The sequence below is a fragment of the Leptonotus elevatus genome, chromosome 6, assembly GCF_054856555.1.
Source record: "Leptonotus elevatus isolate MCC_2025b chromosome 6, RoL_Lele_1.0, whole genome shotgun sequence".
In the NCBI taxonomy this organism is placed as follows: domain Eukaryota; kingdom Metazoa; phylum Chordata; class Actinopteri; order Syngnathiformes; family Syngnathidae; genus Leptonotus; species Leptonotus elevatus.
Genome location: NC_141244.1, coordinates 5,525,726 through 5,551,122, shown reverse-complemented (window position 1 = coordinate 5,551,122; position 25,397 = coordinate 5,525,726). Strand labels below are relative to the sequence as shown.

At 40.0% G+C, this 25,397-nt stretch overlaps 1 protein-coding gene across 1 annotated transcript in view; it reads left to right on the top strand.

Annotated features, from left to right (window-relative positions):
- LOC147171866 (myelin basic protein-like) overlaps positions 1-25,340 on the top strand; it is a 53,262-nt gene extending 27,922 nt beyond the window's left edge. Inside the window, exons 3-4 of the mRNA XM_086078064.1 lie at positions 10,179-10,263; positions 25,042-25,340. Coding sequence (XP_085934190.1) covers positions 10,179-10,263; positions 25,042-25,340 — 384 coding nt within the window. The remainder of the gene's footprint in view (positions 1-10,178; positions 10,264-25,041) is intronic.
- The last annotated feature ends 57 nt before the right edge of the window (positions 25,341-25,397 follow it).

Genomic DNA, 25,397 nt, shown 5'->3' with positions numbered 1-25,397 from the left:
CTCTAAAAACATGGAACCTACCAAAAGAAAGATTAGTCTCTTCTTTCATCAGGAAAAAAAAACATATTTCTATCAGTTTCCGTTTTGCAGCAATTAGCATTAGAATATAGATAGGTTTCATCATTAGTCACAAATCTATTTAGAACTCTAAATTAGCTCTCTTTTTTTCAACATGGCCCTGGTTGATCGCTTTTACTCTGCTGTCAGCGGCTGGCCTTTTTTTTTGTTTTTTTCCTCTTTGACTGCCAAGCATTTTCAGAAAAGAGGATGTGTGGGTGCCAGCTGATTTAAGCATTTTGCCTGATCTTTCAAGGTCCACAGAAAATTTTGTGTTTGGACTATGGAAACACATACTACCAAATGAAAGATTGAACTCTCATCTTTCATCAGAAAAAAAAAGTTTGTTTCTACATTATTCCGTTCTTCAGTAATCAACAATAGAAAATAGGTTAGTTTCACCCAAATGCTCTGTTTTGGACCAAAATACGGAGAAATCAAGCTTTTAGTGAAACGATATTATTTCATGCACTCTAGTGAATTTTACACCTTTTTTTTCCATGAATGATGCCACAAACATCTAAACAGTGCTTTACTTCTGTAAAACACTACCACCAACAATGAAAAAGTGTTTTTTGATAGCAAAATACGTTTATTTACATTCAACAGTGTAACAATTTGACAAAACAATTTGGCAAACTATTTACAAATGTGTGCAACTGTGGTACTATTTACAATTGTGTGGATGTTTCAACTACACAGTTTTTCTTTTTGTGAGGTATATTGTGTAAAACTCCCCTGCGTGCAAGGGGACGCAGCAGGATTTGCACCACAGATTAGTTTCACTGCGATTGCCCCTCCGCGTGCACTTTCTTGCCGGCCTTTTTTTCCGGGAAGTAGCAGGTATATACTGCAGTGTGTGATTGGCCATGTTGTCATCAAGTCTACTCTCAGGATCATGATACGGTGACCTGGTGTTACGTCTGGCTTCCTCATGTCCTTCAGTTCCTATACCGGGTAGTAAGAGATGTTCTGATCCATCATATCCACTCCATTCATGGTGGCATCGTAGTCCAGAACCAATGTCTTCTCCGTGATCAGATTGTACCCACTCCTCCGATGAATATGCATTGGACTCGGGGTACTCTTCATCGTCCGATTGAACGTCCGCCTGTGCAGAAGTGCTCGTTTTCCGCCGTGGCTTTCCTCCACCCGTTTAAAAAACAAACAAAAAAAAAAACATAGTGAACGTCTTTGGCGGCGCTCATTTGGATTTTACTAAACGTTATTTAACGTTTTTGGCGGTCAAAGAGTTAACAACTACCATTTCTTCAACCGTTCTTTGCAGTTGAGAGGCTGCCAACTGTATGTTCTAGCACCAAAAAAAACTGTAAAAAAAACTTATAAATACATCTTTGGGACACCTAAAGCATTTAAAATAGAACTTATTTATAATTTTTGGGGAGAAAATGAGTTAAGTAGCTTACCACTACCAGAGTGTGAATGTGTGAGCACATGAATAATGTATCCAATGTAAAGCGTCTTTGAGTGACTAGAAAAGCGCTATATAAATATGATGTATTATTATTATTATTATTATTACTATTATCGAGCGCAAATGTAAATGTAAATAAACGTGTTACCCCGTTTGTTTCAGAAAACTTAATTCTAACCTTAACCCGAATATTGACTGCATGTAAATGTAGTTAACCTTGCCAGCAAGCTAAATTCTCGCGGTATTTGTGAGTTCACAAACTCTGGATAATACATCTTGTACTGCTCCCGTTGATACGTTTGCAGCCGACCTTTTTTAGGTCGGACCAATAAGGATCTGTTTAGGGCGGGGCGAAACCAATGGTGATGATGAACAAATCTAATAAATGAATGGACACTGCAATAAATTCTGTTCTCGCATTATTACTCACCGTTTCCTTGATGAATTTGAACAGCGAGCGGTGCTTCGTGCTTTTCTATCTGGTAAAGATGTTCGTGCGACGACATTTTCATCCGTTGCCTTGATTGGTCATAACAAACGTGTACAAGATGCCACATCGTCCAGTCAGCCCGAAGTATTCGGATCTGCCGAGTGAAGTCCCTGATTGATAATGTGAAGAACACCCTTGAGTGAATAACAATTATCAATCTGGCTTGTGAGGTTAAAATGTAGTCACTGTTGTCTGAAAGGGCCCAAGCCAAACAACTACCACCAGTTTCAAGCCTGATAGATTGTTTGTTTAGTGTCTATTTAACATGGAACTAACACAATTTGGAAGTTGCTGACATTTAGAAAAAAAAATAATAATAATAATTTGAGTCAGCGTTTTGCTATATCAGAAGGTTTGTATAGGTAAGCAGTTATATACATATTACATATACATATTATTATATATGGTTGGTGGTTGGTATTTTTTGTTGAAATATTAAGTTCTTATTCTTGAAGGGCTCAAGGTTAACGTTTTGTGGCAAATTGAGGAATAATTAAACACCTCCCAGTAGGCATTTTGATTTACTAATGAAGGTGCACTAGTGTGCCTGTGTTCAAGAGAACATTTCCACCTCGTTCCTGAGGATTCTAATGCGAAAACGATTCTGCTTCCAACTTCTGCTCGCAGCCAGAATTTTGCTATTTGTTACAGCAGGTGTCGTGTTACGGAGCGGTTTATTTGAACGTCTTTATTTCCCCCTTTTTAAAACAATCCTAAGTCCCCGTTGCATTTAAAAATTACTTTCACAACTTGGGAACTTGTTGCGTTGTTGCCGTTTGTACGAACAAGAAAGAAGAAGAAGAAATTGAATCTGTGACTAGAAAAAAAAAGCAATGTTTTGAACTGCAACCGGAGAGGTAGAGGGAATGTTGTTGTGAAAAACACTAGTTTCCAGTGCCTACAGTGCCTTCCAGTGGGTTGAAGGTCACAGAGGAATTAGTCTGAGAATCTTTATTTGAAAACCCCTTATCAACCACCTACGAGTCGTTTCATTTTGTGCACATCGAACCTGCTTGCTTTATGGCAATTGCCATGGGAGAAGATTCACCGGGTGCCAACATTATCAGGTATGATTTTTATGTATATGGGAGACATAGCACTTTAGTATTAAACCTCTGGCATTATTAGAACCGTCGCAGCATTTTTGATTGATTGCAGTTTATGACATCAAGTGTCTGTGAAACTTGTTTACATCAAGCTGCCCCGGCCGATAATGTACATGCAGTGGGAAGTAGTGGGGTTGGCTGGCTTCTACATCTGATTTAAGCAAAAAAAAAAAGACTGCGTCGAACCTCCTAATGAAATGCGACCGACTTTATTATTGTGTGGGTACTGATTTACCCAAAAGCATAGGAATAAGGTGGATATATTTAAATTGGATGAACATTGCCTTTGCAACATCTTTCTGTTTCGTTAGCTGCAGACTCTACAGGAGAGACACTTACTGTAGATGTGAGTGCATCGGGGGTCATCTTGAAACAGGAACATTGGAACACATGCAATTTAATGACATTATATAATTAACCAGAGCCTTGCTTAAGTCCTTATTGTCACAGCCTTTCAAAATGAGAGAAGCTATAATGAGTGTGGGCCATTACAGGTGAGGTGCCGATCAGCTTTGCAAAGGTTACAGGCTTGTTGTGTGTAGGCTATTGTGAGTAAGGAAAAAAGGAAAGGAGAAATAGATGTCATAAAAGCATTTTCCTATGTCGTGGGCGATGTACTTCTGCTTCTATTTGGCTGCCTGGCTGTGGTTTAATGGACAAAGCGATTGTGTCAGTGCATTGGGAAAAGGGGAGTCCAAACAAGCTGGAAGACTTGTTTTGACTCATCTTTTCATTTGCCTGACAATACCTCAGCGGCACGGTGGATGACTGGTTAGCACATCTGCCTCACAAGTCAGAGGTTGTGGGTTGAAAACCTGCCTCCCTGTTTGACGTTTGCATGTACTACCTGTGCTTGTGTGGGTTTTCTCAGGGTACTCCGGGTTCCTTATTAATTTCTCCGCCAAAATTAATTGGTATTAATTGAAGACTAAATTGTCCTTAGGTGAGAATGGTTGTTTGCAGAGCTGGGCACTTCCATTTATTGTCACTTTCCATCGATGACGACGTCCTCCTTTTGGCGAGTGCACAATGACGTGAAGCCTCTAAAAAACACACGGCCTGAGCATCGACTGAAGCATGTTTATATCCTTTGATTGGTGCTTTTTTTGTATTTTTGCGAGGTTTTGCATCATAAAGCATTTGCCGACTATGCGGAAGCACTCTGTGAAAGGTGAGCATCGTCAATGAGAGGAATTGACGATTAACGGAAGTGCCCAGCTGGTTGTTTGTCTACTTGTGCCCTGCGATTGTCTGGCTGGGATCGGCGCCAGCACACCAATGAGCCTAGTGAGGTTAAGCTGTACAGACAATGAATGTTAAAAGCATATTGTGTCAAGTGTAAACCTTCTAGGAGAGGCTTTGTCACAGCTGGAGCATACCACAGTCACAATCATATTAAACAATATAGAGGTTTATATTGTTAAGTGCATATCTCTCTTACAGCATCAATCGAAACTGAACATTGTGGAATATTTGCTGTAGATCTTGCATTGGATGTTATATTGTGTAAGTGGCCATAAAGTAGCAGCTGGTTGCTGTACATCTTAGTTTCTCATTTGTTTCCTTTTGGATTCACCATAGTAACATCTAAGTCAATAGCTGTCTTGCAAAGCAACTGGTAGTCATAGCAACAATTAGACAAAAGCAGAGCATGACAGAGTGACATAGGTTTTATTTTTGTGCTTGTTATGTAGGATTTGTGATCCTCTTTCTAATTAGGAATGTGTTAATATCCTCATCACATCTCTGTTTTTGTTCAATTCTTCACTTTGTAGTTCTCGGAATGATTTGGTGCCACTGGAATGTATGAAATACACTGCAAAAGGGACTGTAAACATTTTAAGAACAAAATGCAGTAAAATAAGAAAATTATTACTTCAAATAAGCAAAATTATCTGCCAGCAGAACAAGAAGATTTTACTTAAATTTACCTGTAAGATTTTGAAAAAGAAGGAAATAATACTAGGCCCATATCGTCCACTGCGGTCTTGAAAATAGTATTTTCAGACTAAAAACAAGTCATGTCGACTTTGTTCAAGCTGTAATAAATAAAATGATTTTCTTAAAATGCATGAGGTTTTTTTTTTTTTACGCTTGGATAACTTGCCTGAGTGTCAAGCAGGGAGGTATTAGGGCCCATTTTCTTTGTCATGACCTAGCCAGGAATTGAACCCACAACCTTCAAGTCTGAGGGTAGGGCACTCTACCACTAGACCACTGAGCTGGTAGTGAAACAAGGAAAACGAAATGAACCATATTGCACTCGTCTGTTTTCATACGTATTTTTTTCCATTTGTCTTATTACTAGATTATGCAAAATCTTAAAATAAGAAAACTCATGAAACCCCAGTTCGGAGCCATTGATGTTGGTTAAAATGTGGGAAATGCTTGTTTTAATCCTCACAGTACTTAAAACTGTCTGTTAACACTCAATGCCAAGACTGCTTGATCAAATAAGATAATTAAGTAATAAGTATCTTAAAATAATCACGATGATCTTGCCTGACAATTTCACTTTAAGTAAAAATAACTTGTCAAATCAAAATAAACAAATATAGGTTATATTTAAAAGAAATTATATCTTACTTAAGATTTTAGTTTTTGCTATAGCAATTACTCCTCCCGTACAGTATATCTTCAGAGGAGGCATAGTCAACATTGTATTGCACACACTTGCCTTATTGTGACACATCACATCAAGATAGTTCCTGCTGAGTTGCTGTAAAAAGGATTTGGTTTTCTGCGCCCTCAGCATCAGCATGTACTTGCAGGATGTGGTGCGAGGCCATGGGGCCACTGTGCATTCAGACTCACTGTGCTTTTTGTAATACTAAACAGATAACTGGTTCAATCAGTATATTTTACTATGCATGGGTGTCAGATTGCCAGCCACATTTTATCAGAAGACGTACACTGGCATGAGGTGAGAATACTATTTGCATTTCAATGGCTGTCAAAGAAAAAAATGGGAAAAGGCAAATTAACAACCTACTACTAAGGATTCACCAAAAATGTTTATGCAGTACTTGCCTAATTATATATTGCAGAAATTGTCAAATGTCATCCTTTAATTAAATCTCATCAGGAGGCCAAATATTGACACGAAATGAGAAAACTGACTGAGTGACAAATGAACTCTCCAGATGAGGGAGCCGAAGTCTCAGCTTGACCACGCCACTGTTCTCAATTTGAGCCTTGTGAGCAACCCACTCAGCTTGTTCCTGTCTCTCTGAGTGGGTTGTGTTGTGACACTGACGTCTTAAAAATAACCACTGTTAACATGGTCAGAGTTGTCAGGGTTTGTCCCGAATTCATCTGATCTAACTATACTAATGCATGATTCAGAATTAGATCAAATTACACTCAATAATTTCTGACCGGCTCTCGCAGCCTTTATGAAGTCAAACTAAAACGCAATGGTATGGACTGCTTTTATTTTGATGTGCACGTGTGTCAGCAGTTCAAGCAAACAGGAAATTTATATTCTCCCCTTGTACCCTTCTCCAGATTTGGCTGATTGATGCAATTAGTTTAACCGCCATTCAGTGTTCATGCAATGTAAGGGTACTATGACACACAAAAAAAAAAAATTCTCTCTTGGAGTGCATGCATTACAGTTGACCAACAGTCTTAGGACTACTTTATCTTTTTAGTGGGCTCATTATTGCTATAGTCCATTAATGTTTTATTTGCCTAGTTGTGACTTAAGTGTGATGCTGAGGGTCTGAGCTAGCTCAGACTGGAGCTAGCATTTCAAAGACAGGGAACTCCCTTGCTCCTATACCACGCATCCTATTTGGAGGTGTCTAATTGGGTTGGCATGCACAATATAATCGTTTTGCTAGCGTTGTAATGAATCGACTGGTCATTTATTTGAATGAAGCCGCACTTTTGTTCGGAGTGTGTATGCCACATTGACACGTGCGCGCGTGTGCTCTTCTTCGTTGATTCAGCTGCTTTTTCTTCGTGTCCGCACTTGGCAGACAAGGATGAATGTTTAAAACTGTAGGGCTCTTCAGGAGCTAGGGGTTCACTGGATGTCTGGGGGAGAAGCATCATTTGGCGCCACCCCTTTTGGCTGGTGGGAATCTAAATTCTGCTGGTTTTGTATGAGTCACAATGTGTTGGGAAATTGAATTCTGCTGTTTTTGGTTCTATGATTCACAATTAGCAGAAGATGCTTGTCCGTCTGTTGTCATGTCCTGCTGAATAAAACCTGAGAATTTTGCAATGCACCTCTTAGTCCAATTTTAGAGAGTGTTCATTGTGACTGAAGTTATTTGTACAAAAATGATTTTATGAATGCGCATATAGGCATCAACGACTTGCTGTGGGTGTAAGCCTTCTGCGCGTATAAACTCCGGTGACACAATTGTGTAAATTTCAGCAGTTCACATTCTGTCCTATACCAACTGTTTTGCTTTTGGTGTGCATCTCAACTCAAGAGACATATCCTTCACGGAGGGGAATTGGAGGATTCATTTCAAAGGCTCCTTCAACTTCAGTTATTTTTCTGCATGTGTAGGATCCCATAAGTGGGTCCCTTGCATTTCAATATATTCCCAAATTTGATTTTTCAAAAGAAGAAAGAAGAAAGATGCTAGAATAAGAATCCTCCAGTTGTGTAGGTCGTAGTGGAAGTATTGGATTGACAGTTAACAGTTGAGTGGGTCGTGGTTTCAGCACATTCAATGAACACACTCTGTCTTCGAATGAAGAGAGAACGGCGAGCCACTTTCAACCCTTTTTTAGATTGGTCAATAATTTGGTAAAGAGGCATTATGTATTAGTGGTGAACTAATAACTCATTCATTTTAAAAACCCACTATTAATTTCAATTGTATGCACACATTTTTTTTTTATATCCCATCAGTGATACTCACTATTTTTTACACAAGAACCACATTAGCATAGAAAAGTCAAGGGGGAGCCACTTTAGCAACAATATAGATCAAATCACTGGACCCCGTTCCCTACAAAAAGCTGGAACACCGACAGAAGTACGCTGTGTTGTTTGACAGTTACCTCTTTTTTTTTTTTTTAACAAAATTCATTGAGATGAAAGGAAACTTTTAATGTGGACATTTGTATCTTAGTTTCATAATACTTGCTATATATTTATGTAGCAGAATATAAAAAAATTGTATCGACTGTGTTTTTGATATGGTTCTAAGTTGTCACTAGGTATGTTGCCGATATTACATTCTGACGGTATGATAACAGTGAGCAAAAATTGTTTTGTGTTATGGTATCACAATATTAAAATGATTAATAATCTAAAATATCATTTTTTTTAAATACAGTATTTGGGTAAATAAAAACCCCATTAAACACAATCTTCTTTTTTAATATAAAATATTTGGTACATTAACAAACATGTCCCATGTTAAATTTAAATAAATGTTTAAATTATTCTTAGGTTACAGAGTCCCATCAATGGTTAGCTCTTTTTAGAACAGACCCCATCTACTGCTTTTGCTAATTATGCCACATTGGCACATGTACAAGGTTTTTTTTAAATTATTATTATTTTTATTTATTTTTTGTAAGGACAATGCAAACTGCCAAGGCCAGCTGTGGTGGTAGTTGCAGCTAGTGTGGGACCCAATTGTTCAACCACTGCTTACAACCACTTGAGTCCACAGCAGGGGCCTGCCAGCCACTCTTGCTTCCTGCTGTCCCTGCTCGCTCGCTCGCTTGCTAACTAACAAATAATAATTGGTATAGTAATTGGTGGTGGCCTTGTGAAGTGTGGTCTCTCTGAGGCACCGTAGTGTACGTGCTTCAAAATCACTGCATTCTATTAGTTCACCACGCAATGGCACTAAATAATGCACACTACTTAAACATAGCATTCACAAACAGGTGACTGATCAATAGTATAGATTTGTGGGAAAATATTACATTTACCCAATTTTGACATGGGAGGTTTTGGTCCAGCAGCAGCGATATATGTATGTGTATCTAACATAAAGCATAAATGACCCTTAAGAGTACATGGTCACTGTTTATGGTCGCTATTATAGAGAGGCGGTGCTTATATAAATCATCAGTGATCAAGGGTAATATGTACACTTGTATTTTTTTCAAATGCAGCTACAAATTAGCATAATTTCTGAACTTAGAGGTCACAAGCAAAGAGCTAAGCATAATGCAAGGTTCTCTGGGTAACAGGAATAATTGGCAATAATAATCATTCTGTTCTGCTTGTTGACATGCCAGGGTCATGTGATACCTCACCTACTGTAGCACCAAGCTTTATGTAAATTTTGCCCCAAAAGGTGGGAAGGTGTGATATGATGCTGAGAGCTGCTGACCAAGGCGTGCAATTTCTTCCCTCAGTAAAAATGGCCAACATACAGTAGACTGCTTCTATATACAGCACATCCTTAAACAGTGTGGGGAGTACTGGATAATTAGATACATGATTTCGTTTTTTAAAGTAGTAGGTAGATTTCAGGTACAATATGACCATATAAATAAATAAACCCCTCTCAAAGTCAACACAAGACCGGTAAAATGTTGTCAAATCAAATAGTTGTCTTTTAGTCTGTGTAAATTTTAGATGAGAAAAAAATAATAATGATGAAAGTGTTGCATACAAATGCCAAACTTATTCTACTGGTTCCTATTCTATTCCTGAAAAGCTACATCATCATAAACATTAAACAGAATTGTAAGAGGTTATATGTAGTGCATTGACAGATAGGTAAATTAAGTAATTGGTCTTGTGTGCAAAACGAACACTGAAACTACCCCGGCAATTCTGGTGGCCTCATGTCTACAGTATACTGTACTGTATGTTCCCCTCCACAAGCTTATGGAGTCAGATGATCTTAGCACTACAGAACGATGTTGAGCAGGCACGCTCATTCAATAATTTGTAATGAAACAACTTGTCAATTAATTTTTTGTATAAAGTTAACAAATGGCACGACAATACATTGACAATGATGAAACAACACGCACAAAGCTTCTGAGTTTGAAAAAGCAAATAAATTAAGTGGATGTGACTTTGTTTCTCATCATTGATCCTGCTCTGCTGTTTCCATGGTAACTCACCTTCCAAACCTGTTTTTTTATCCCCAAGGCCTTATCACCTGAGACCAAAGATGAGAGAGGACCAGCGGCAACCACAGCAGCAGAAGAACCTGAAACACAAGATGAAGTCTTTGGTAGGAGGTTTGCATTTCGATATTTATTTGGGGTCAGCATGTAAAAAAGTGAATTGGAGTGTTGGCAATTTTGGGGGGAACTCATAGTAACACTGCTATACTGTAACATTGTTGTAGCAACAAGCACAGTCACTCTAGAAGTAAAAAAATAAAATAAAAAATCTTAATAAAGTACGACATAATAATTGGATTGTTTTAAGAAAATGAAGCACAACGGGGGCTCGGTGGTTAGTCTTGCTTTGTGATGTTTGCCTGTTCTTCCCATTCTTGAGTGGATTTCCTGTGTCCGACATTCTCTCAATTCCAGAAAAATGCATTTCTGTTTCACTGAAGACTCTATACTGTTTTATTTGGTGTGAATTTGAGTCTGAATGTTTGCTTGTCCTTATGTGCCATGTAATTGGCTGGCAACCAGTCCAGATGTACCCCGCCTCCCAACCAAATTTAACTGGGATAGACTCCAGCTCTCTCCTGTTTTAAGGAGGGCAAGCACAAGCACTATAGATAATATTCACTGACGTCACGGGATCACGAGTGGTGGGTCAACTTTCCAGCGGACTCTGCTGTGTTTCTATTGTGTTTACACCCAGCTTCCTCTAACATTACTTGTGTAAGCAAGACGTATGCGGAAGTTTTAGCTCAACACTCCTAGCAGCGGTACACATTGAAACATTTTAATTAGTGGAATCGATTGGATTACAAGCATTTGCCGACGTTACTGCCCGGACTTCATGGCAATTGGCAACGTATGCCTGGATGGCTCCCAAAACACGGACATTCTTGCGTCTTCTATACTTTTATTGGTTGGGAAAGGAAAATAAGAGACCTTAAGAAGGGTATTGGGAGAGATCTCAAAATCGAACATCTTCACCACCAGATCTATTTTTAGCCAGAGCTAGCCCGGGCTGGCAGCACACATATATCACAGTCGCATTATGGTTAAAGCATTTTTACCATCTTACAATGACTATCAAAATGGTCAGAACACACTTTGATAGACTTTGTCGGATGGGAATCCTTTCTATTTATCTTTGCAATTTCGGACACTTCTTTGTCCGCTCCCATTCGACATTCCATGGACCTGTGAATGACACACAATGTGTGGCAAATGACGTCATGTGAATACTATCTAGAAGCTTCATTTCAAATCTTTGTTCGTCCTATTATTGCACCCGTGAATGGCACACGTGTGTACCATTGTGAAGTGGTTTGTGAAAATCCGAATGAATGAACACACGATTGAATCAAAGTAACTTGTAAGCAACATGAGCACTCCTCAACATTTGCTTGCATTGCCTCGCTGGCCACAATTGTTTGCCACAAAATTGTTTGACCCACCAAATGGCTCCTGGGTCGATAGGTGGGGTTGGTGAAGTCATGTGAATACTTTGTATACAAAACAGATGGAAGGGCTTTTGTAACGCTGCAACCCGGCAGATGAGGGCAAAGTTTATTACACATGTTCAGCACAAATTTGAACATATTTTATTGTGGACTGTATATTTGATTAATGCATCTATAAAAGAGATAACTTTCAGTTGCTACTTCAAATCAATTTCATTGTTAATACCTCATCATCGGATGGGGTTAGATTTGAGCATTCCGAGCAAAACAAGTAAATACAACTGATTGCGAAACATTTTTCATTTACATAGGAGATGCCTGCTGGCTCATATCAACTGGACTGAAACAATTTGCATAAAACTACAGCTGCCTCGCAGGGTTAAATAAGTGTACCAGCTTATTATTCGTGTACTGTCTTTAATCTATAACTTGTACTAGTCTTGATGATATGTCAATAATATATTCAAAACAAGTGAAGAGCTAGAAAGTTTTATAGAGGGGTCTTCTTTATAGCTCTCACGATGTTTGTCATCAGCTACTGCGGTTTCCTTGCTCTCCCCGTTCCATGTCTCTTACATAGTACGTTCAGTGTTTTATTATTTTATTTTTTTGTATTTTGTTTTGTTTTTCTTAAGCACATTCCAAATGGTTGGACAGGCTCTGTTCGATGTTGTTGCAATGATCCCGATCGATGTAATAGGGCACACCTGGCCAAGGAAACACCTTTGACATATTGTTGAACTTCTGCTCTCATGAAAAATGGTTGGATTGTAACAAAATGTGCTATCGTCTCGGTTACGGTTCAGATTCAGATGTAAATACTTGGAATTTGGAAATAAAGATGAGTCTCATTGTCTAATATTCATCTTTTGATGTCAAACCCAACCCAAATTTTTTCAGTCTACAGCTAAATACGGGGATTTGCCTCACGTTTCCAATACTTTACACTGTGTGTAGATGTGGACATTTGAGGTTTGCTGTGTGTGTCAGGTTAATGAGGTATTGATTGGTTATAGAACAAACACAAAATCAGTCAATACAGATCACAGTGGTGATGCTAACTGTAATTTTGAAGTTTGATAATGTGCATGGCTGTATATTTGGTGTCCAAGAACAACTTGCAGTGCAACTAGCAGTCAAGCTGTTAGCTACAGTGGCAGCATCTCTTGTGCTTTCAGTGATATTAACTAGTTAGACTTAGTCTGATTGATCTGACTCCATCCCGATAGGCTGCTAGAGTTATTATGGTTGCTTGGTTTGAACATTGATCAGGATGGAGTGGGCTTAATCCACAGTAGTGTAATGTAATGCTCCAAGTCAGCCCCAATTACCTAGCATTCGTTCATGCATCCTCGTATTTTGCTATGTCATCTGCGATGCGATCGGTTACTCTAGATGTTACGATGCATGTTAACGCTTGAAGGATTTGATTCCACCTTTTGACCTTTGGTCAATATTTTTTCCTATCACTTGTCACTCACTCAATCATTTGTTTTTCTCCCACAGATGTAATGATCAAATACTGAATACTATTTTACTGTAGTCATTGTAGCGTTCTAGTTTGCTAATTCTGTGGAAAGTATAGATCATAGCTCTGTATTGAGATGCTTCAGATGCCGCGTTTCCTCAACAATCATTTTGCAGCAGCGGCCCGCCGATCCTAAATCTTAACTGCCCCTCCTTTAAGGCTGGAGGGGAGGGGAATAGGAGTGCACCCCGCAGTGATATGAACAGGAAGCATCAGCAATTTTGTGAGCTTTGTGAACTGGTGGTTCACTTTCGCTCGGCACCCGAAGGTGGAGGGGTGCTACAATGTACAAGCACGATACCCACACTTGCTCTGCGTCTCTTTCCATCGGCAACTCTAAACTGGAAAGTGGCCAACCCCTCTCAAGAGTACTGGTACCAGAGCCCAAGCCGTGTGTTGTCGACATGAGCCCGACTCTATCTACAGTTGTCGGAACTTCTCTGAACTTCTCAACCTCACACACAAACTCGGGCTACCTCCTGACATTCACTACAGCTAGCTTCTGTAGCCGAGGACCGGACCACCATGGTTCCTACCTTCGGCCGCCAACCAGCTCTCTATGCACCTGACTTCTTTGGCCCCTCCCACAGATGTTGAGCCCATAAGAAGTATGAGTTGACAATATGTATTAATCTAGCAAAACCTAAGAGTTAACATTAGCCCCTTATAGCTTGTTCATCATCAACAAACCAAACATATTTAGTCACTTTATTAAACAGTTTTATTAGAAAGTTTTTTCAATATACTCCAATAAGTTATATGTTGTTATATGATTAGTGAATCTATCTACGCTCCCAGGCAGCCGTTTTAGCCACACCCTTAAAATCAGGAACACGGAATTGGTAAAAAGCGTTTACTCGTCATATCTTCACAAATCACTTCTACATAGAAGTGATCTGCAGTCTTTGTAAATGTTTTAAGCAATTATCTCCAAACATTATTATGTATTTCGAATTAAATCTTTCACAATTTAATTCAAATTGTTCAATGTTTGAGAGTGGAGTTTGTTCTACTTTATTGGTTCCTATTTTAGTGCAGCAGACACCATGGCTCGCCCCATGTTGTTCCGTGTCTCGGGGTGCCTCTTCGCTCACTTCCTGTTTGTTTTGCTTTACCACCGAAAGGCAAATACCACCGTCAGCTGTGTGGCTGTTAAAAGCCCATAATGGCTCCATTACCTGGACCAGCCTGAATCAGGCATCCACTCAGCAAAGCAGACCCCCTTCTTTCTGTCTTTTTATTGCTGATCCATGCTGCGTAACCATTTGTCCCGCATGGCAGGGAGAGCTGAGGGGGACTCAATAACGGTATATGCATTAGAGAATAGAAACACAGCAGAGTTGAGGAGAAAAGTACAATGGTTTTTAGATCAGATAATGCAGAGTCTGATAAACCAGTCAGATGTAGACATATAGTACATGTGCAGAGTAGTGTAATTTAGTAATAATCAGTTAAAACAAAGTAGCAAAACACTGATATGTTCCTATTACACAAGCAATACATACATACAATGATTCAGTAGAATGAAATGAGTAATCCATTTTAAATCTGTGATATGCATTGTCAAACTTTAGTAGGTTAGTATCTGGGATGGCTTTTTCAAAGAAAAGCGGCAGAGCTGAAACATACAGATACAGGATGTACATTCTGTCAGCAAGAGATCCCTTAGTTCAGGTAGAGCAACAATTGGTGAGTTAGGCGCACTCAGGCAATGTGAGTGACTTCTGACCTAACAAATGTTCTTCTTGATGATTGGACAAAAATTTCCACACATACACTGAAACCTTGTTAAAAGTATTATAAGTAAAAAAAGGGGGGGGGGGATCCACATTCAGTTCTTTTTTTCACTTCCTGTTGACATTATGCTCAGCGGTCTAATGTACCATTATTCATAACAGATGCACTGCACATATGCTGTGCACAATAAGCGAAGTGTGCATCTTGGCCACGTGGTGCATTATGGGTAGAAGGGTTAGTAGCCGACTACCATATTTTCATTGAAAACTAGTGGGATCCAACGGCTGGAAAGTTGATGTGTTTTGTTTAATCTATTTTAAACATGAATAGCGTGTAGTTTCGCCACACGTCCGCTAGCAAGTTTTGTGATTCTTCCGTGTCTGTTCTGTTCAAATATAATGTCGCCCATTGGTCTAGTGATTCTCAAAGTTTGCTTTGTAGTAATCATTGAAAATTGTCACACTCGCCGCACTCCAGTTGTCCTTAATGGCAACAAATTGCGTGTGATTTAAATTGGCTGGGGAAGTTAAGAGGTGGGGAGAGAGGAACAGAAAACGAGTGTGTGTTTTCATTCTGACACATAGGCTGGCGATTGCGGTACAGTACCAGTTTAATCTTGTTTTGGCATGATTACGACTTGTCATTTGTTTTAATATAATACGTTGTTGATAGCTCACAATGTCCTCGTTTCTTCGTCCAATCTAAGTTAGCGACATTAACAACTGTGGTTACTGTAAGAGTTCCAGTGAAGGTGCCAGATGTACTTGGGCTGCCAAATCAGCACGGGCAGGTTCAATCAGCAGTGAACTAACAGCCCAAGCCAGTGAGAAGTTCTGACTCTAATTATAGAAAATTTGATTTTATTTGAAGTGAGTGATAGGAAGATTCTAATCCGTAATGTGTGGTATGTGGTCAAGTACCATGCAATAAATGCTTAAGACTATCGTATCTAAAATGTGTGTATGTATGGGTAAGTAAGTGCATTAAAGCCCTGCTCTACATTTGTGTCATGCAAGTGCTGTGGTTCAGTAATTTGTCTCCATGACAGTGTCAGACACAGGGTGACACGAGCCCCGTCACTGCCATTATGAAGCCCCTCCTTCCCCCTCAAAGGCTCTGATTGTTAAAGGGAAACATCCATCACTGAAACAGTGTCTTTTGCTTTGACACCATTGTTCACATTCACCCTTTCCTCTCAGCTCCCTCTCTCGCCTCTGATCTCTTTCCTTTTCTGTCAGATTTTCACTTTCACTCACAAAAGGATGAGCTTTAGCTGATAGGAATTGGCTGCAGAATGAAAATGTTTTTCTTTTCTTTTTTTAGTTCGCCCCAGATGCGTCCTTGTTTATGCAGATGCACTCATTTTCCTCTCTTCAGATTATATTTCATGTGGCAACACACCATGTTTCTATGCATTGTGTGTTTGTGGCACCATGGTGTAAGACGGAGTGCATCTGTGTGTCCTTGTGGCCTCTTGAACTAGTCATATGGCTTTGACCAGCTGGCAGGACAATTATCCAAAGTGTGTGTGTTTTGTGTTTGTGTGTTTTTGGCTTTAAGAGTCATGATGATGATGGGTAACTGAGAGAATACCAACGATGACCCTTACAGCTACATTGCACTGATTAACTAATTTGCTCCCCAAAACGTAGAAACACTTATTTTAAATATTGCTATGGTCCCAAAAACATATTTATACATTTTTATTTTTATTTTTAACCTGAAGAGGTCGCTTAACGCAATGGTAGTTATTACAAAAAACGGCCAGCAGGTGACAGCAGAGTATAAGAGATCAACCAGGGCCATGTTGCAACAAGCTCTTCTAATGCTAATTGCTGCAAAACGGAAACGGATACAAATGTACTTTTTTTCCTGATGAAAGAATCAACTTTAATCTTTCTTTTGGTAGGTTACATGTATTTATAGCAATAGAACAATATTTTGTGGGCCTTGCAAAATCAGTCAAAATCCAGTAAAACAGCCAGGAGTGAAGGGGGTTGCTTCAGTGAAAATGGCTTGGATTGAATGATTTAATCACACACTCATCACATTGAGCTTTCTCTTACAGTAACACATTGCCATAGATTAATTACTTTAGAGGTTTTACATTAGTAGCAGATTGATATCTCTGCACTGATTTATTTCTCAATAACACATAGAACAGCGAGTTCCTACTAGCTACATCAAAAGGAAGAGAAAATCAACATGCTGTACTGCAGAGCTTTCAATCATTTGGTTGCTCCTGGACCAAGAATATACCCCTGAAGGATTATAACTAAGAACATTAAAGTAAAACGATTTTCTTGGACTACTGCCTGTCTCCGTTGATTGTGACATCACTTCATGAAAGTCTTGAATTCATAGATAGCTTTTATTGTCATTATACAAACAAAAAATGTACAATGAGATTTAAGCATGGGCGCTGTCTGACTGAAATTTTCTTGATGTGCCTTTTTCTAAATTGTTCTTTTAATTTCTCTAATGCAAAAGTGGCAGTTAACATTAATAAGTGTACTATACTTTAGCCCGGATCAGATCATTCACTTTAGTTTAACAAACCCGACTTTATGTTTTAAGTAAGCCCAAACCTCGTATGAATTGCCTAGTGTTAATGTGATGTCATCATGTCGGCTATTTGAATAGAAAGTGCATTTTTAACACTGGAGCAACATCCTCCATCTTAAGTCATTATAGAAATGGGAGGTCAGGATCATTAAAGGAGCCTGCCAGGAAAGCAGAATGTTCTTGTTGTTCTGTAACGTTGTCAGTCTTATCGCTGAACGTCTGAAGTCCTGAATGCTGAATGTGGTTTTGGAGACAGTGAAGCGTCTTTTCTTGCATTGTGGGTGCTTCACATCCAGCATGAATGTCGTAGCAGAGGGGTTTTCACCGCTGGGTAGGAGTTTTGGTCTAAAGCCACATACTGTCATTCCTCGTGTTTGTTCAAAGGAATGTTTTCCGTTCCACAGTCCCACAATGCTCCGCTTCACATCCTCTTCACATTGAGGAAGAGGAGGAAAACTGATGAGATTTAGATCCCACTCTTTGCATACCTTGAACCATCAAGATGTTGATCTTTCTAAACTTCTGAATTGAACTGATCAGTGAAGTGTTTACCAAGTTAAAGTCTCATTACACGCTATACGAAATTTAAAATATTTCAACATTTTGGCCTAAATCTAAGTCTTACAGTGGTCCCTCGCTACTTCGCGGTTCACTTATTGCGAATTCACTCTATCGCAGATTTTTATTTGGATCCATAACATCATCAAGTCCATCGCTATATACACTGTAACGCCATTGCAAACAAAAGTGCATCGAATTATTGTATTATAAAGTGAGTGAACACTACAACATTTTGCTTATCAGAGGATGAGTGTTGTTGAAAATGGATGGATTTTAGCATGTGTTGATGTCTGCAAACAATAATCTAAAAATGTGCATGCAAAGGTACAGTAATTAATTAAAGTCCACGTAAGGTGAAAATGCTTTGTAAAATTGACACACAGAAGAGTAGGTAGGGCTATGTTAGTCCATGAAAAGGCATACTGGTAATTTACTAGTTTTTGTAATTTATTTGTATGTTTATGTTCAGTGTTTCGAACAAATAAATGTGTGTAAAAATATACACAAAAAGAAGAAATTGGATGTATCAATCAATTTGTTTTTTACATTTCAGGTATGAACATATGGCCACCCCTCTATGAGTCATGGTTTCACCCTGGCCACCCCAATGAAAAATGTCTGGCTACGCCCCTGCAGTTAACGCTATATCTCTACAACTGAGTACTACTAGTACTTAAGTCTTTGTGCATCTTCAGAAAAAGTCCGTCAACAGTTGTAATCTATTTAGTAAAAAAATACTCTAGTTAAAATTACACATTCTTTAAGATATATTTTGTAGAAGGTATTTTTCTACAGAGTTTCATGGACTCTCCAATATGGTCATATCTTTGTCACTTCATGCAAATTTCAACTGGTGAATATATCCAGTATTAATGGAAGGGGCACTCTTTCAAAACACACCTGCTGCCACCAGACTAGTGGATAATTAGCCCTAAGGTCTTGTTTGCATGAAGTGCTGCTTCTGCTGTAGTAGTGTCCTCACACTGATGGCTGCAGCAGGCAGACAGTTGTTGAGTTTTCCTCGAATTCACAGCTTCTCATTTGATTTATATTCTTGCCTGCTCTCATCACGTCTTCAAGCAGCATCTTAATGTTTCCAATGAATTCACACTGATAACATCCTTCGACTTTCATATTGAAATTGAGAGGCTCCAGCTGACTACTTGACTTCAAACAGTTTAAGTAAAAAATACAAACGAGAGTCATACCATTGAGGGTGAGGTACACAAAAGCCAGGTTGATTTGATCAAAAGACGTGAGCGTGACAATATTGTAGAGGGCCCATGGGCCATTTCTTTAGCATTAAACAGCCACCTTAAAGTTTTCCTGCATTGTAATTCTTACTTTTGACACAGGTTGATGCACCAACAAGACAAGAAAAGAACACCATGTCACTGAGCTCTGGAGGATTTTAGACGCATTTCAAGCGCTCATTCCATGTTTTCTTTTTTGGGGTTTTTTTCAAAAATTTCACAAATATGGTGGCCACTTGTCATGTTGCTAGTTCTATTTCTTCCCTCCCGACCGCCAGCTGGCAGTGTTAAAACAGCACGGGGGCTAGTTCTATGCAAATAGCTAAATTCAAAGCACAATTTAAATTTCAATAGACAAGTGCGGAAAATGCACCAGTCTTTATACGTTCTATGACTATGTCAATGTTTGTCTTTTAGATTATCCTCAACAAGGGGTATTTAAAAAAAAAAAAAAAAAAGTTTTGCAAAAATCCTAGAAATAAGCAAAATGTCTGATTTATTTCTTAGCTTAGCACAAATCGTCTGACCTCTTTGACATCATGCTTGGGTGGCATTCTGTTTAGTCACTTTAAGGCATTTTTCCAGAAAATTGCTTATTGATTTCCTAAAAGTTGGAATATGAGACAAAATTGTGTGGATACATCATTATTTAAAAATTAATGATCAAAACATAACAAAGGCCCAGGAGCCATCAATGAAATTTGTCAGCATCATTATCCAGCCTTGTCTGCTTTACGTGATGCATTTATTGTAATTCCATACTGGCAATTTAGCAAATTACAGAATAATGTTACCTTTTAATAATAGCTTAATATTGTTTGGTAGGTATTGTTGTATTTCCAAGATTGTTAGCAGATATAGTGACTTATATTTTGTTGACATGGAATGAAAGTGGGCAGAAGACATTTACGAATTGCATATCCTCTCATTCGCATAAAAATACTTAGAAAATGCTGTACTGTTTGTGGTACTTAGAACATCTTATCTAAAGTAGATCTAAACTCAGACCATGTCTAGCATCGGCACAGGGTAGACCACTGGTCTAATGTCACGTGTTTCATTCATAAATGTGTGAACAACGGGCATCAAACCATCTGAATCATTGTGTTGTGTTCTTTTTTTGGTTTGTTTTAATCATCCCGCAATTATGGGGTTAGTCACACAAACTATTTGGGGAGTAGTATCTCAAAGTGCCCACTTCACGGCACAGATTTGCACCCTCCACCTCAAGATTTGCATTTAAATGCTTTGACAAATTACTATCTCATCAGACAAGTTTCTTAACAAAAAAGCATGTATGTATGTGTGTACAGTACGTAAGTACTACAAAATAGTCCTGGTTGCTAACATTACAAGACAATTCATAAACATTTCCTCAGTTAGTGGCCTCCATAGATCCCATGTCTCAATTAATTGTTGGGTATGTCATATGTCATCTGCTATTCCCAGCTAAACTTTGATAACTAACACAGCAGGAACTACTCCTACTTAAACGCTGCAGTTCTTATATGATGTATTATGCACCACTATAAGTGGCACACGTCAAATGCGGTTTTATCCTAAAAAACATGCAATAACTAACCTACAACCAATTGCATCTATGGCGACCAGATTAGGAAGAAGAAAAATCATCACAATTGAGTGTGTTGTGCAAACTTGCCATTTTCTCAAAAATGCATGGGATTTGTAAATAAATAAATAACTTTCTGCATGAGCTATTGACTTTGTAAGAACATGCATGAAAAAGAGCATATTAAACATTCCTAATGTTGTAAGATTAAAATGAAGAACCTAACAAGTCATAATCACATAATCCTAGTGTGAGTAGTTAGCTAAAACAGCTTGTGTCAGCAGCCCTGTGGCTCTGAGTCCCCAAATCTGGTAAGTGTCACCATGTTGAAATCCATACTTATAGGAGTTATTTTAGTGACACAAGACCCTTTGTCCCTTTGTAATAACTATGCAGCTCCGACAATGTGCCATTGTTCACTCAATGTTAGCATGCATATTCCTCCACAGTGTGTATATTGTCTCATTGGCAGCAATGCACTGGATGTCCTCTATAGTAGGACATGTCTAGCAGCGCTCAACTTTCATTTTATTCAAATCTACTTGTATGTACCCGTGGGAATAATTCAAGTTGGTTACATGCCCAACATGATCCAATCAAATAGGATATGTCAGAGTGATGTGGCTTCCACCAGCCGGTCAGTGCCTTGCTCAAGCGTCTGTCCGTCCATCCATCCATCCATCCATTCATTATCTGCTGCCTATCCAGGGTGGGGTCGTGGGGGCAGCAGCTCTAGTAGGGAAGCCCAGACATCCCTCTCCCCAGCCACTTCAACTAGCTCACCCGGCGGGATCCAAGGCGTTCCCAGGCCAGCCGAGAGCCATAGACTCTCCAGCGTGTCCTGGGTTGTCCCTGGATCCTCTTGCCGGTGGGACGTGCCTGGAACACCTCTCCAGGGAGGCGTTCAGGAAGTATCCGAACCAGATGCCTGAGCCACCTCAACTGGCTCCTCTAAATGCGGGCGAGCAGAGGCTCGACTCCCTCCCGAATAACCAAGCTTCTCGCCCTATCTCTAAGGGAGGAAACTCATTTTGCCCGCTTGTATTCGGGATGTTGCTCTTTCGGTCACGACCCACAGCTCGTGACCATAGGTGAGCGTAGGAACGTAGATCGACCATTAATTCGAGAGCTTTGCATTTCGGCTCAGCTCTTTCTTCACCACAACGGACCGATACGGAATCCGCCTCACTGCAGACGCTGCACCGATCTGCCTGTCGATCTCCGGCTCCATCCTGCCCTCACTCGTGAAAAAGACCCCAAGATACTTGAACTCCTCCACTTGGGGCAGGATCTCATCCCCGACCCGGAAAGGGCACGCCACCCTTGTACGACTGAGGACCATGATCTCGGATTTGGACAGAGATGGGAAAGTACTGCCATTCAATACTTGAGGAAAAGTACAATTACTTGTGAAATAAAAACAACTTTGGTAAAAGTAAAAATACTCACTTAAATAATTACACAATACTCACTTAAATAATTACTCAAGTAAAAGGACGGGAAAAAAAGTAGAGGCTCTGAAATGTACTTGCTGAGTAGAAGTAAAACTATTTATTGTATGTTTCCTCCTATGTCAATTTGAAAGATGTTAGCTAAAGGAGCAAAAATGGGTATACCTCGGCCAATTGACTCTCTGACTTGCTATCAAGTTCAAGTGACTCAATATATATTTAGAAGATATTGTACTGTAACAAGAACTGTCTGCAACAAGCAGCGGCTGGCAAAACAAGTCAATTATTTTACATAACTTTAAATGAAAACACTGAGGAGGGGGGGGGGGGTTGACATGCTTTTCTTTTATGTGAATATTATTTTGTTCAACACAGAGGGTCCAGCTCTTATAGTGAGGCCTTCCAACCATCTTCCCCTTGGGAAAACCACACAATTGACACTGAAGCTCAGATGACTGATGAAAACAAAACTGCTATACTATGACTCTGAATATTATTCTTGTTCAGTGTTTGCCTGCTGTTGAAAGGGGACAAATGTAAAGTCACTCCTGTTTTTTGTAGCAAATGTTATAAGAATTATATATAAGAAAGGAAAATTTATTATTTATTTTTTAAATTCATTTACATATCAACCACTAAAATGGGGAATGGAAGCCTAGTTATTGGTGTCCTCCAGCAGGTACGGGGATTGCCGCCACGACAGGCACCAACCCCCTTACGACCACTGCTCCAATTAGCCAGCTCAACAATGGAGTCGCGGAACACGCCCCTCCAGATCTCACTGTCATCGGCATCGCCCACGTGAGCGTTGAAGTCACCCAGTAGAACGAAGGAGTCCCCAGGGGGAGCGCTCTCCAGCACCCCCTACAAGGACTCAAGGACAAAAAGGGTGGGTACTCTGAGCTGCTGTTTGGTGCATAAGCACAAAAAGTCAGGACATGTCCCCTCACCCGCTGGGGGGCAAGAAGTATGCCCATACCTGCTCTGCGCCGCTCACCGTGGACAACTCCAGAGTGGAAAAGAGTCCATCCCCTCTCAAGTGGACTGGTACCAGAGCCCAAGCAGTTCGTGGAGGCAAGTCCGACTATATCTAGTCGGAACTTCTCATCCTTCTCCTTCCCCGCCAGAGAGGTGACATTCCATGTCCCAAGAGATAGCTTCTGTAGCCGGGGATCAGTTCGCCAAGGACCCCGCCCTGAGCTAGCATATGTCCAGCAAACAGTCAAATATCCACATTGTTCATTAGTGAAACTCACAGAAAAAAAGGGTTATGTGTTCAAATCGTATCTTGGGCCTTTCTGTGTGGGGTCTACTGCTTCCTCCCACAGTCCAAAAACATATAATGTACAGTTTGATGGGTAAGGTTTGCTTTGGGTCATTGTCCTGCTGTAGAACCCAAGTGCAGTTAAGTTTCAGGTCACAAGCTTAGTGCCAAATATCATCCCTTTGGACTTCCTGGTAAACGGAAAAATTCCATCAATTATAGCTAATCGTCCAGACCTTGCAGTATCAAAGAAGCCTCAGCCTATCACATTACCACCAGCATGTTTCACTGTTGGTATGATGTTTTTTTCCGCAATATGTAACGAGACACACTCATTCCAAAAATTTCAACTTGCATTTTGTCAGTCCATTATAATATTCTCCCAAAAGTCTTGGAAATCAATCAAATGTTTTCTTTGCAAAAGTAAGATGAGCCTTTGTGCTCTTATTGGTAAGCAGTGGTTTTCTGTTTGGGACTTTGTCATGGATGTCCAGTCTCTTCCTTTTTGTTGACCCATCAACACTGACCATAACTGAGGCGAGGGCGGCCAGCAATTCCTCTGTGATGAATTGTTGCTTTGCTCTTTGAGTAGTTAGGTAATTCCTGCGAATGGTCACCATTGTTACATCTTTTCTCGTTTTTTGAATGACGGCTCACATCGTGGTCCATTGAAGCCCTAAAGCAGGCTTCCCCAATCCCGGTCCTCCTGATTCTAAAGATCAGTATTGTTATCAGGCTTCTGCAGAACTTGCTGATGAGCTTACCGTATTTTATAAATCCGGTGTGTTGAAGGACAGAAACATCTAAAACCTGCAGGACTCCAGCCCTCAAGGACCAGGATTGGGAAAGCCTGCCCTAAAGCTTTAGGAATGGCTTTGTAACCCTTTCCTGTCTGATAGATGTCAATTATTTTATTTCTCACCTGTTTTTGTATTTATTTTAAATGGTGGCATTTTGTCAAAGCTTTTTGAGATCTTTAGGCTGACTAAATTTGGTCCAGCAGGGTCAGTGTCTTCTTGATTGAACACGTCTGGAGTTAATCAGGCTGGTCAGTGAAAATTAACTCTGCTTTCCCCAAAATATGATTAGCCACAATTAGTTCATCATTTTATCAAGCGGGTCAAGTACTTTTTCACACAGACCGGTACCTTAGAATCCGTTTTTCCCCTTTAATAAATCAAATCACCATGTAAAAACTATATTCTATGTCTATTTGGGTTATCTTTGTCTGATATTTGTATTTATTTTATTTGAAACCTCGTGGGGGAAAAGTAATAATTTGAGAAGAGGACAAATACTTTTCCACGGCGCTGTATAGTTAAGATCAGACTGAGAAAAAGGAGGTCAGGCAAGGTTCATTCAAGTTCAAATGCTGATGTTTTTGGACCTCTTAACCCAGCAGCAGGAAGACCTTAGTGTCGTCAAAAGAGCCCATTGTGATACTGCAGTGTGCTGTGTGCCATGCAGGCCTGAGCCCATAAGTGACCCCTGTTGTTTCTTTGCAGGAACGGGTGAGACAGATGCCAACCAGAACAATGCCTGCATCTCGGAGAAGCCGGCGGTGACTGACTCCACGGGCGCTGAGGGCCCCCGCTCGGCCTGGACCTCTGCCAGCACAGCTGACGCTGACGCCGCCACACCGCGCCCCCACCTGGCCCGCCTCTTCTCCCGAGATGCCCCGGGCCGAGAGGACAACACCTTCAAAGACCGACCCTCAGAATCAGACGAGCTGCAGACTATCCAGGAGCACAGCGGAGCGGCTTCAGAGTGCGGGTCGGAAAACCTTGAGCAGGACCTAGACTAGCCTTTCCTCCCTCCCTCTTCCATCTCCGCCGTTGAGAGACGTGAAGCCTCACTTTTG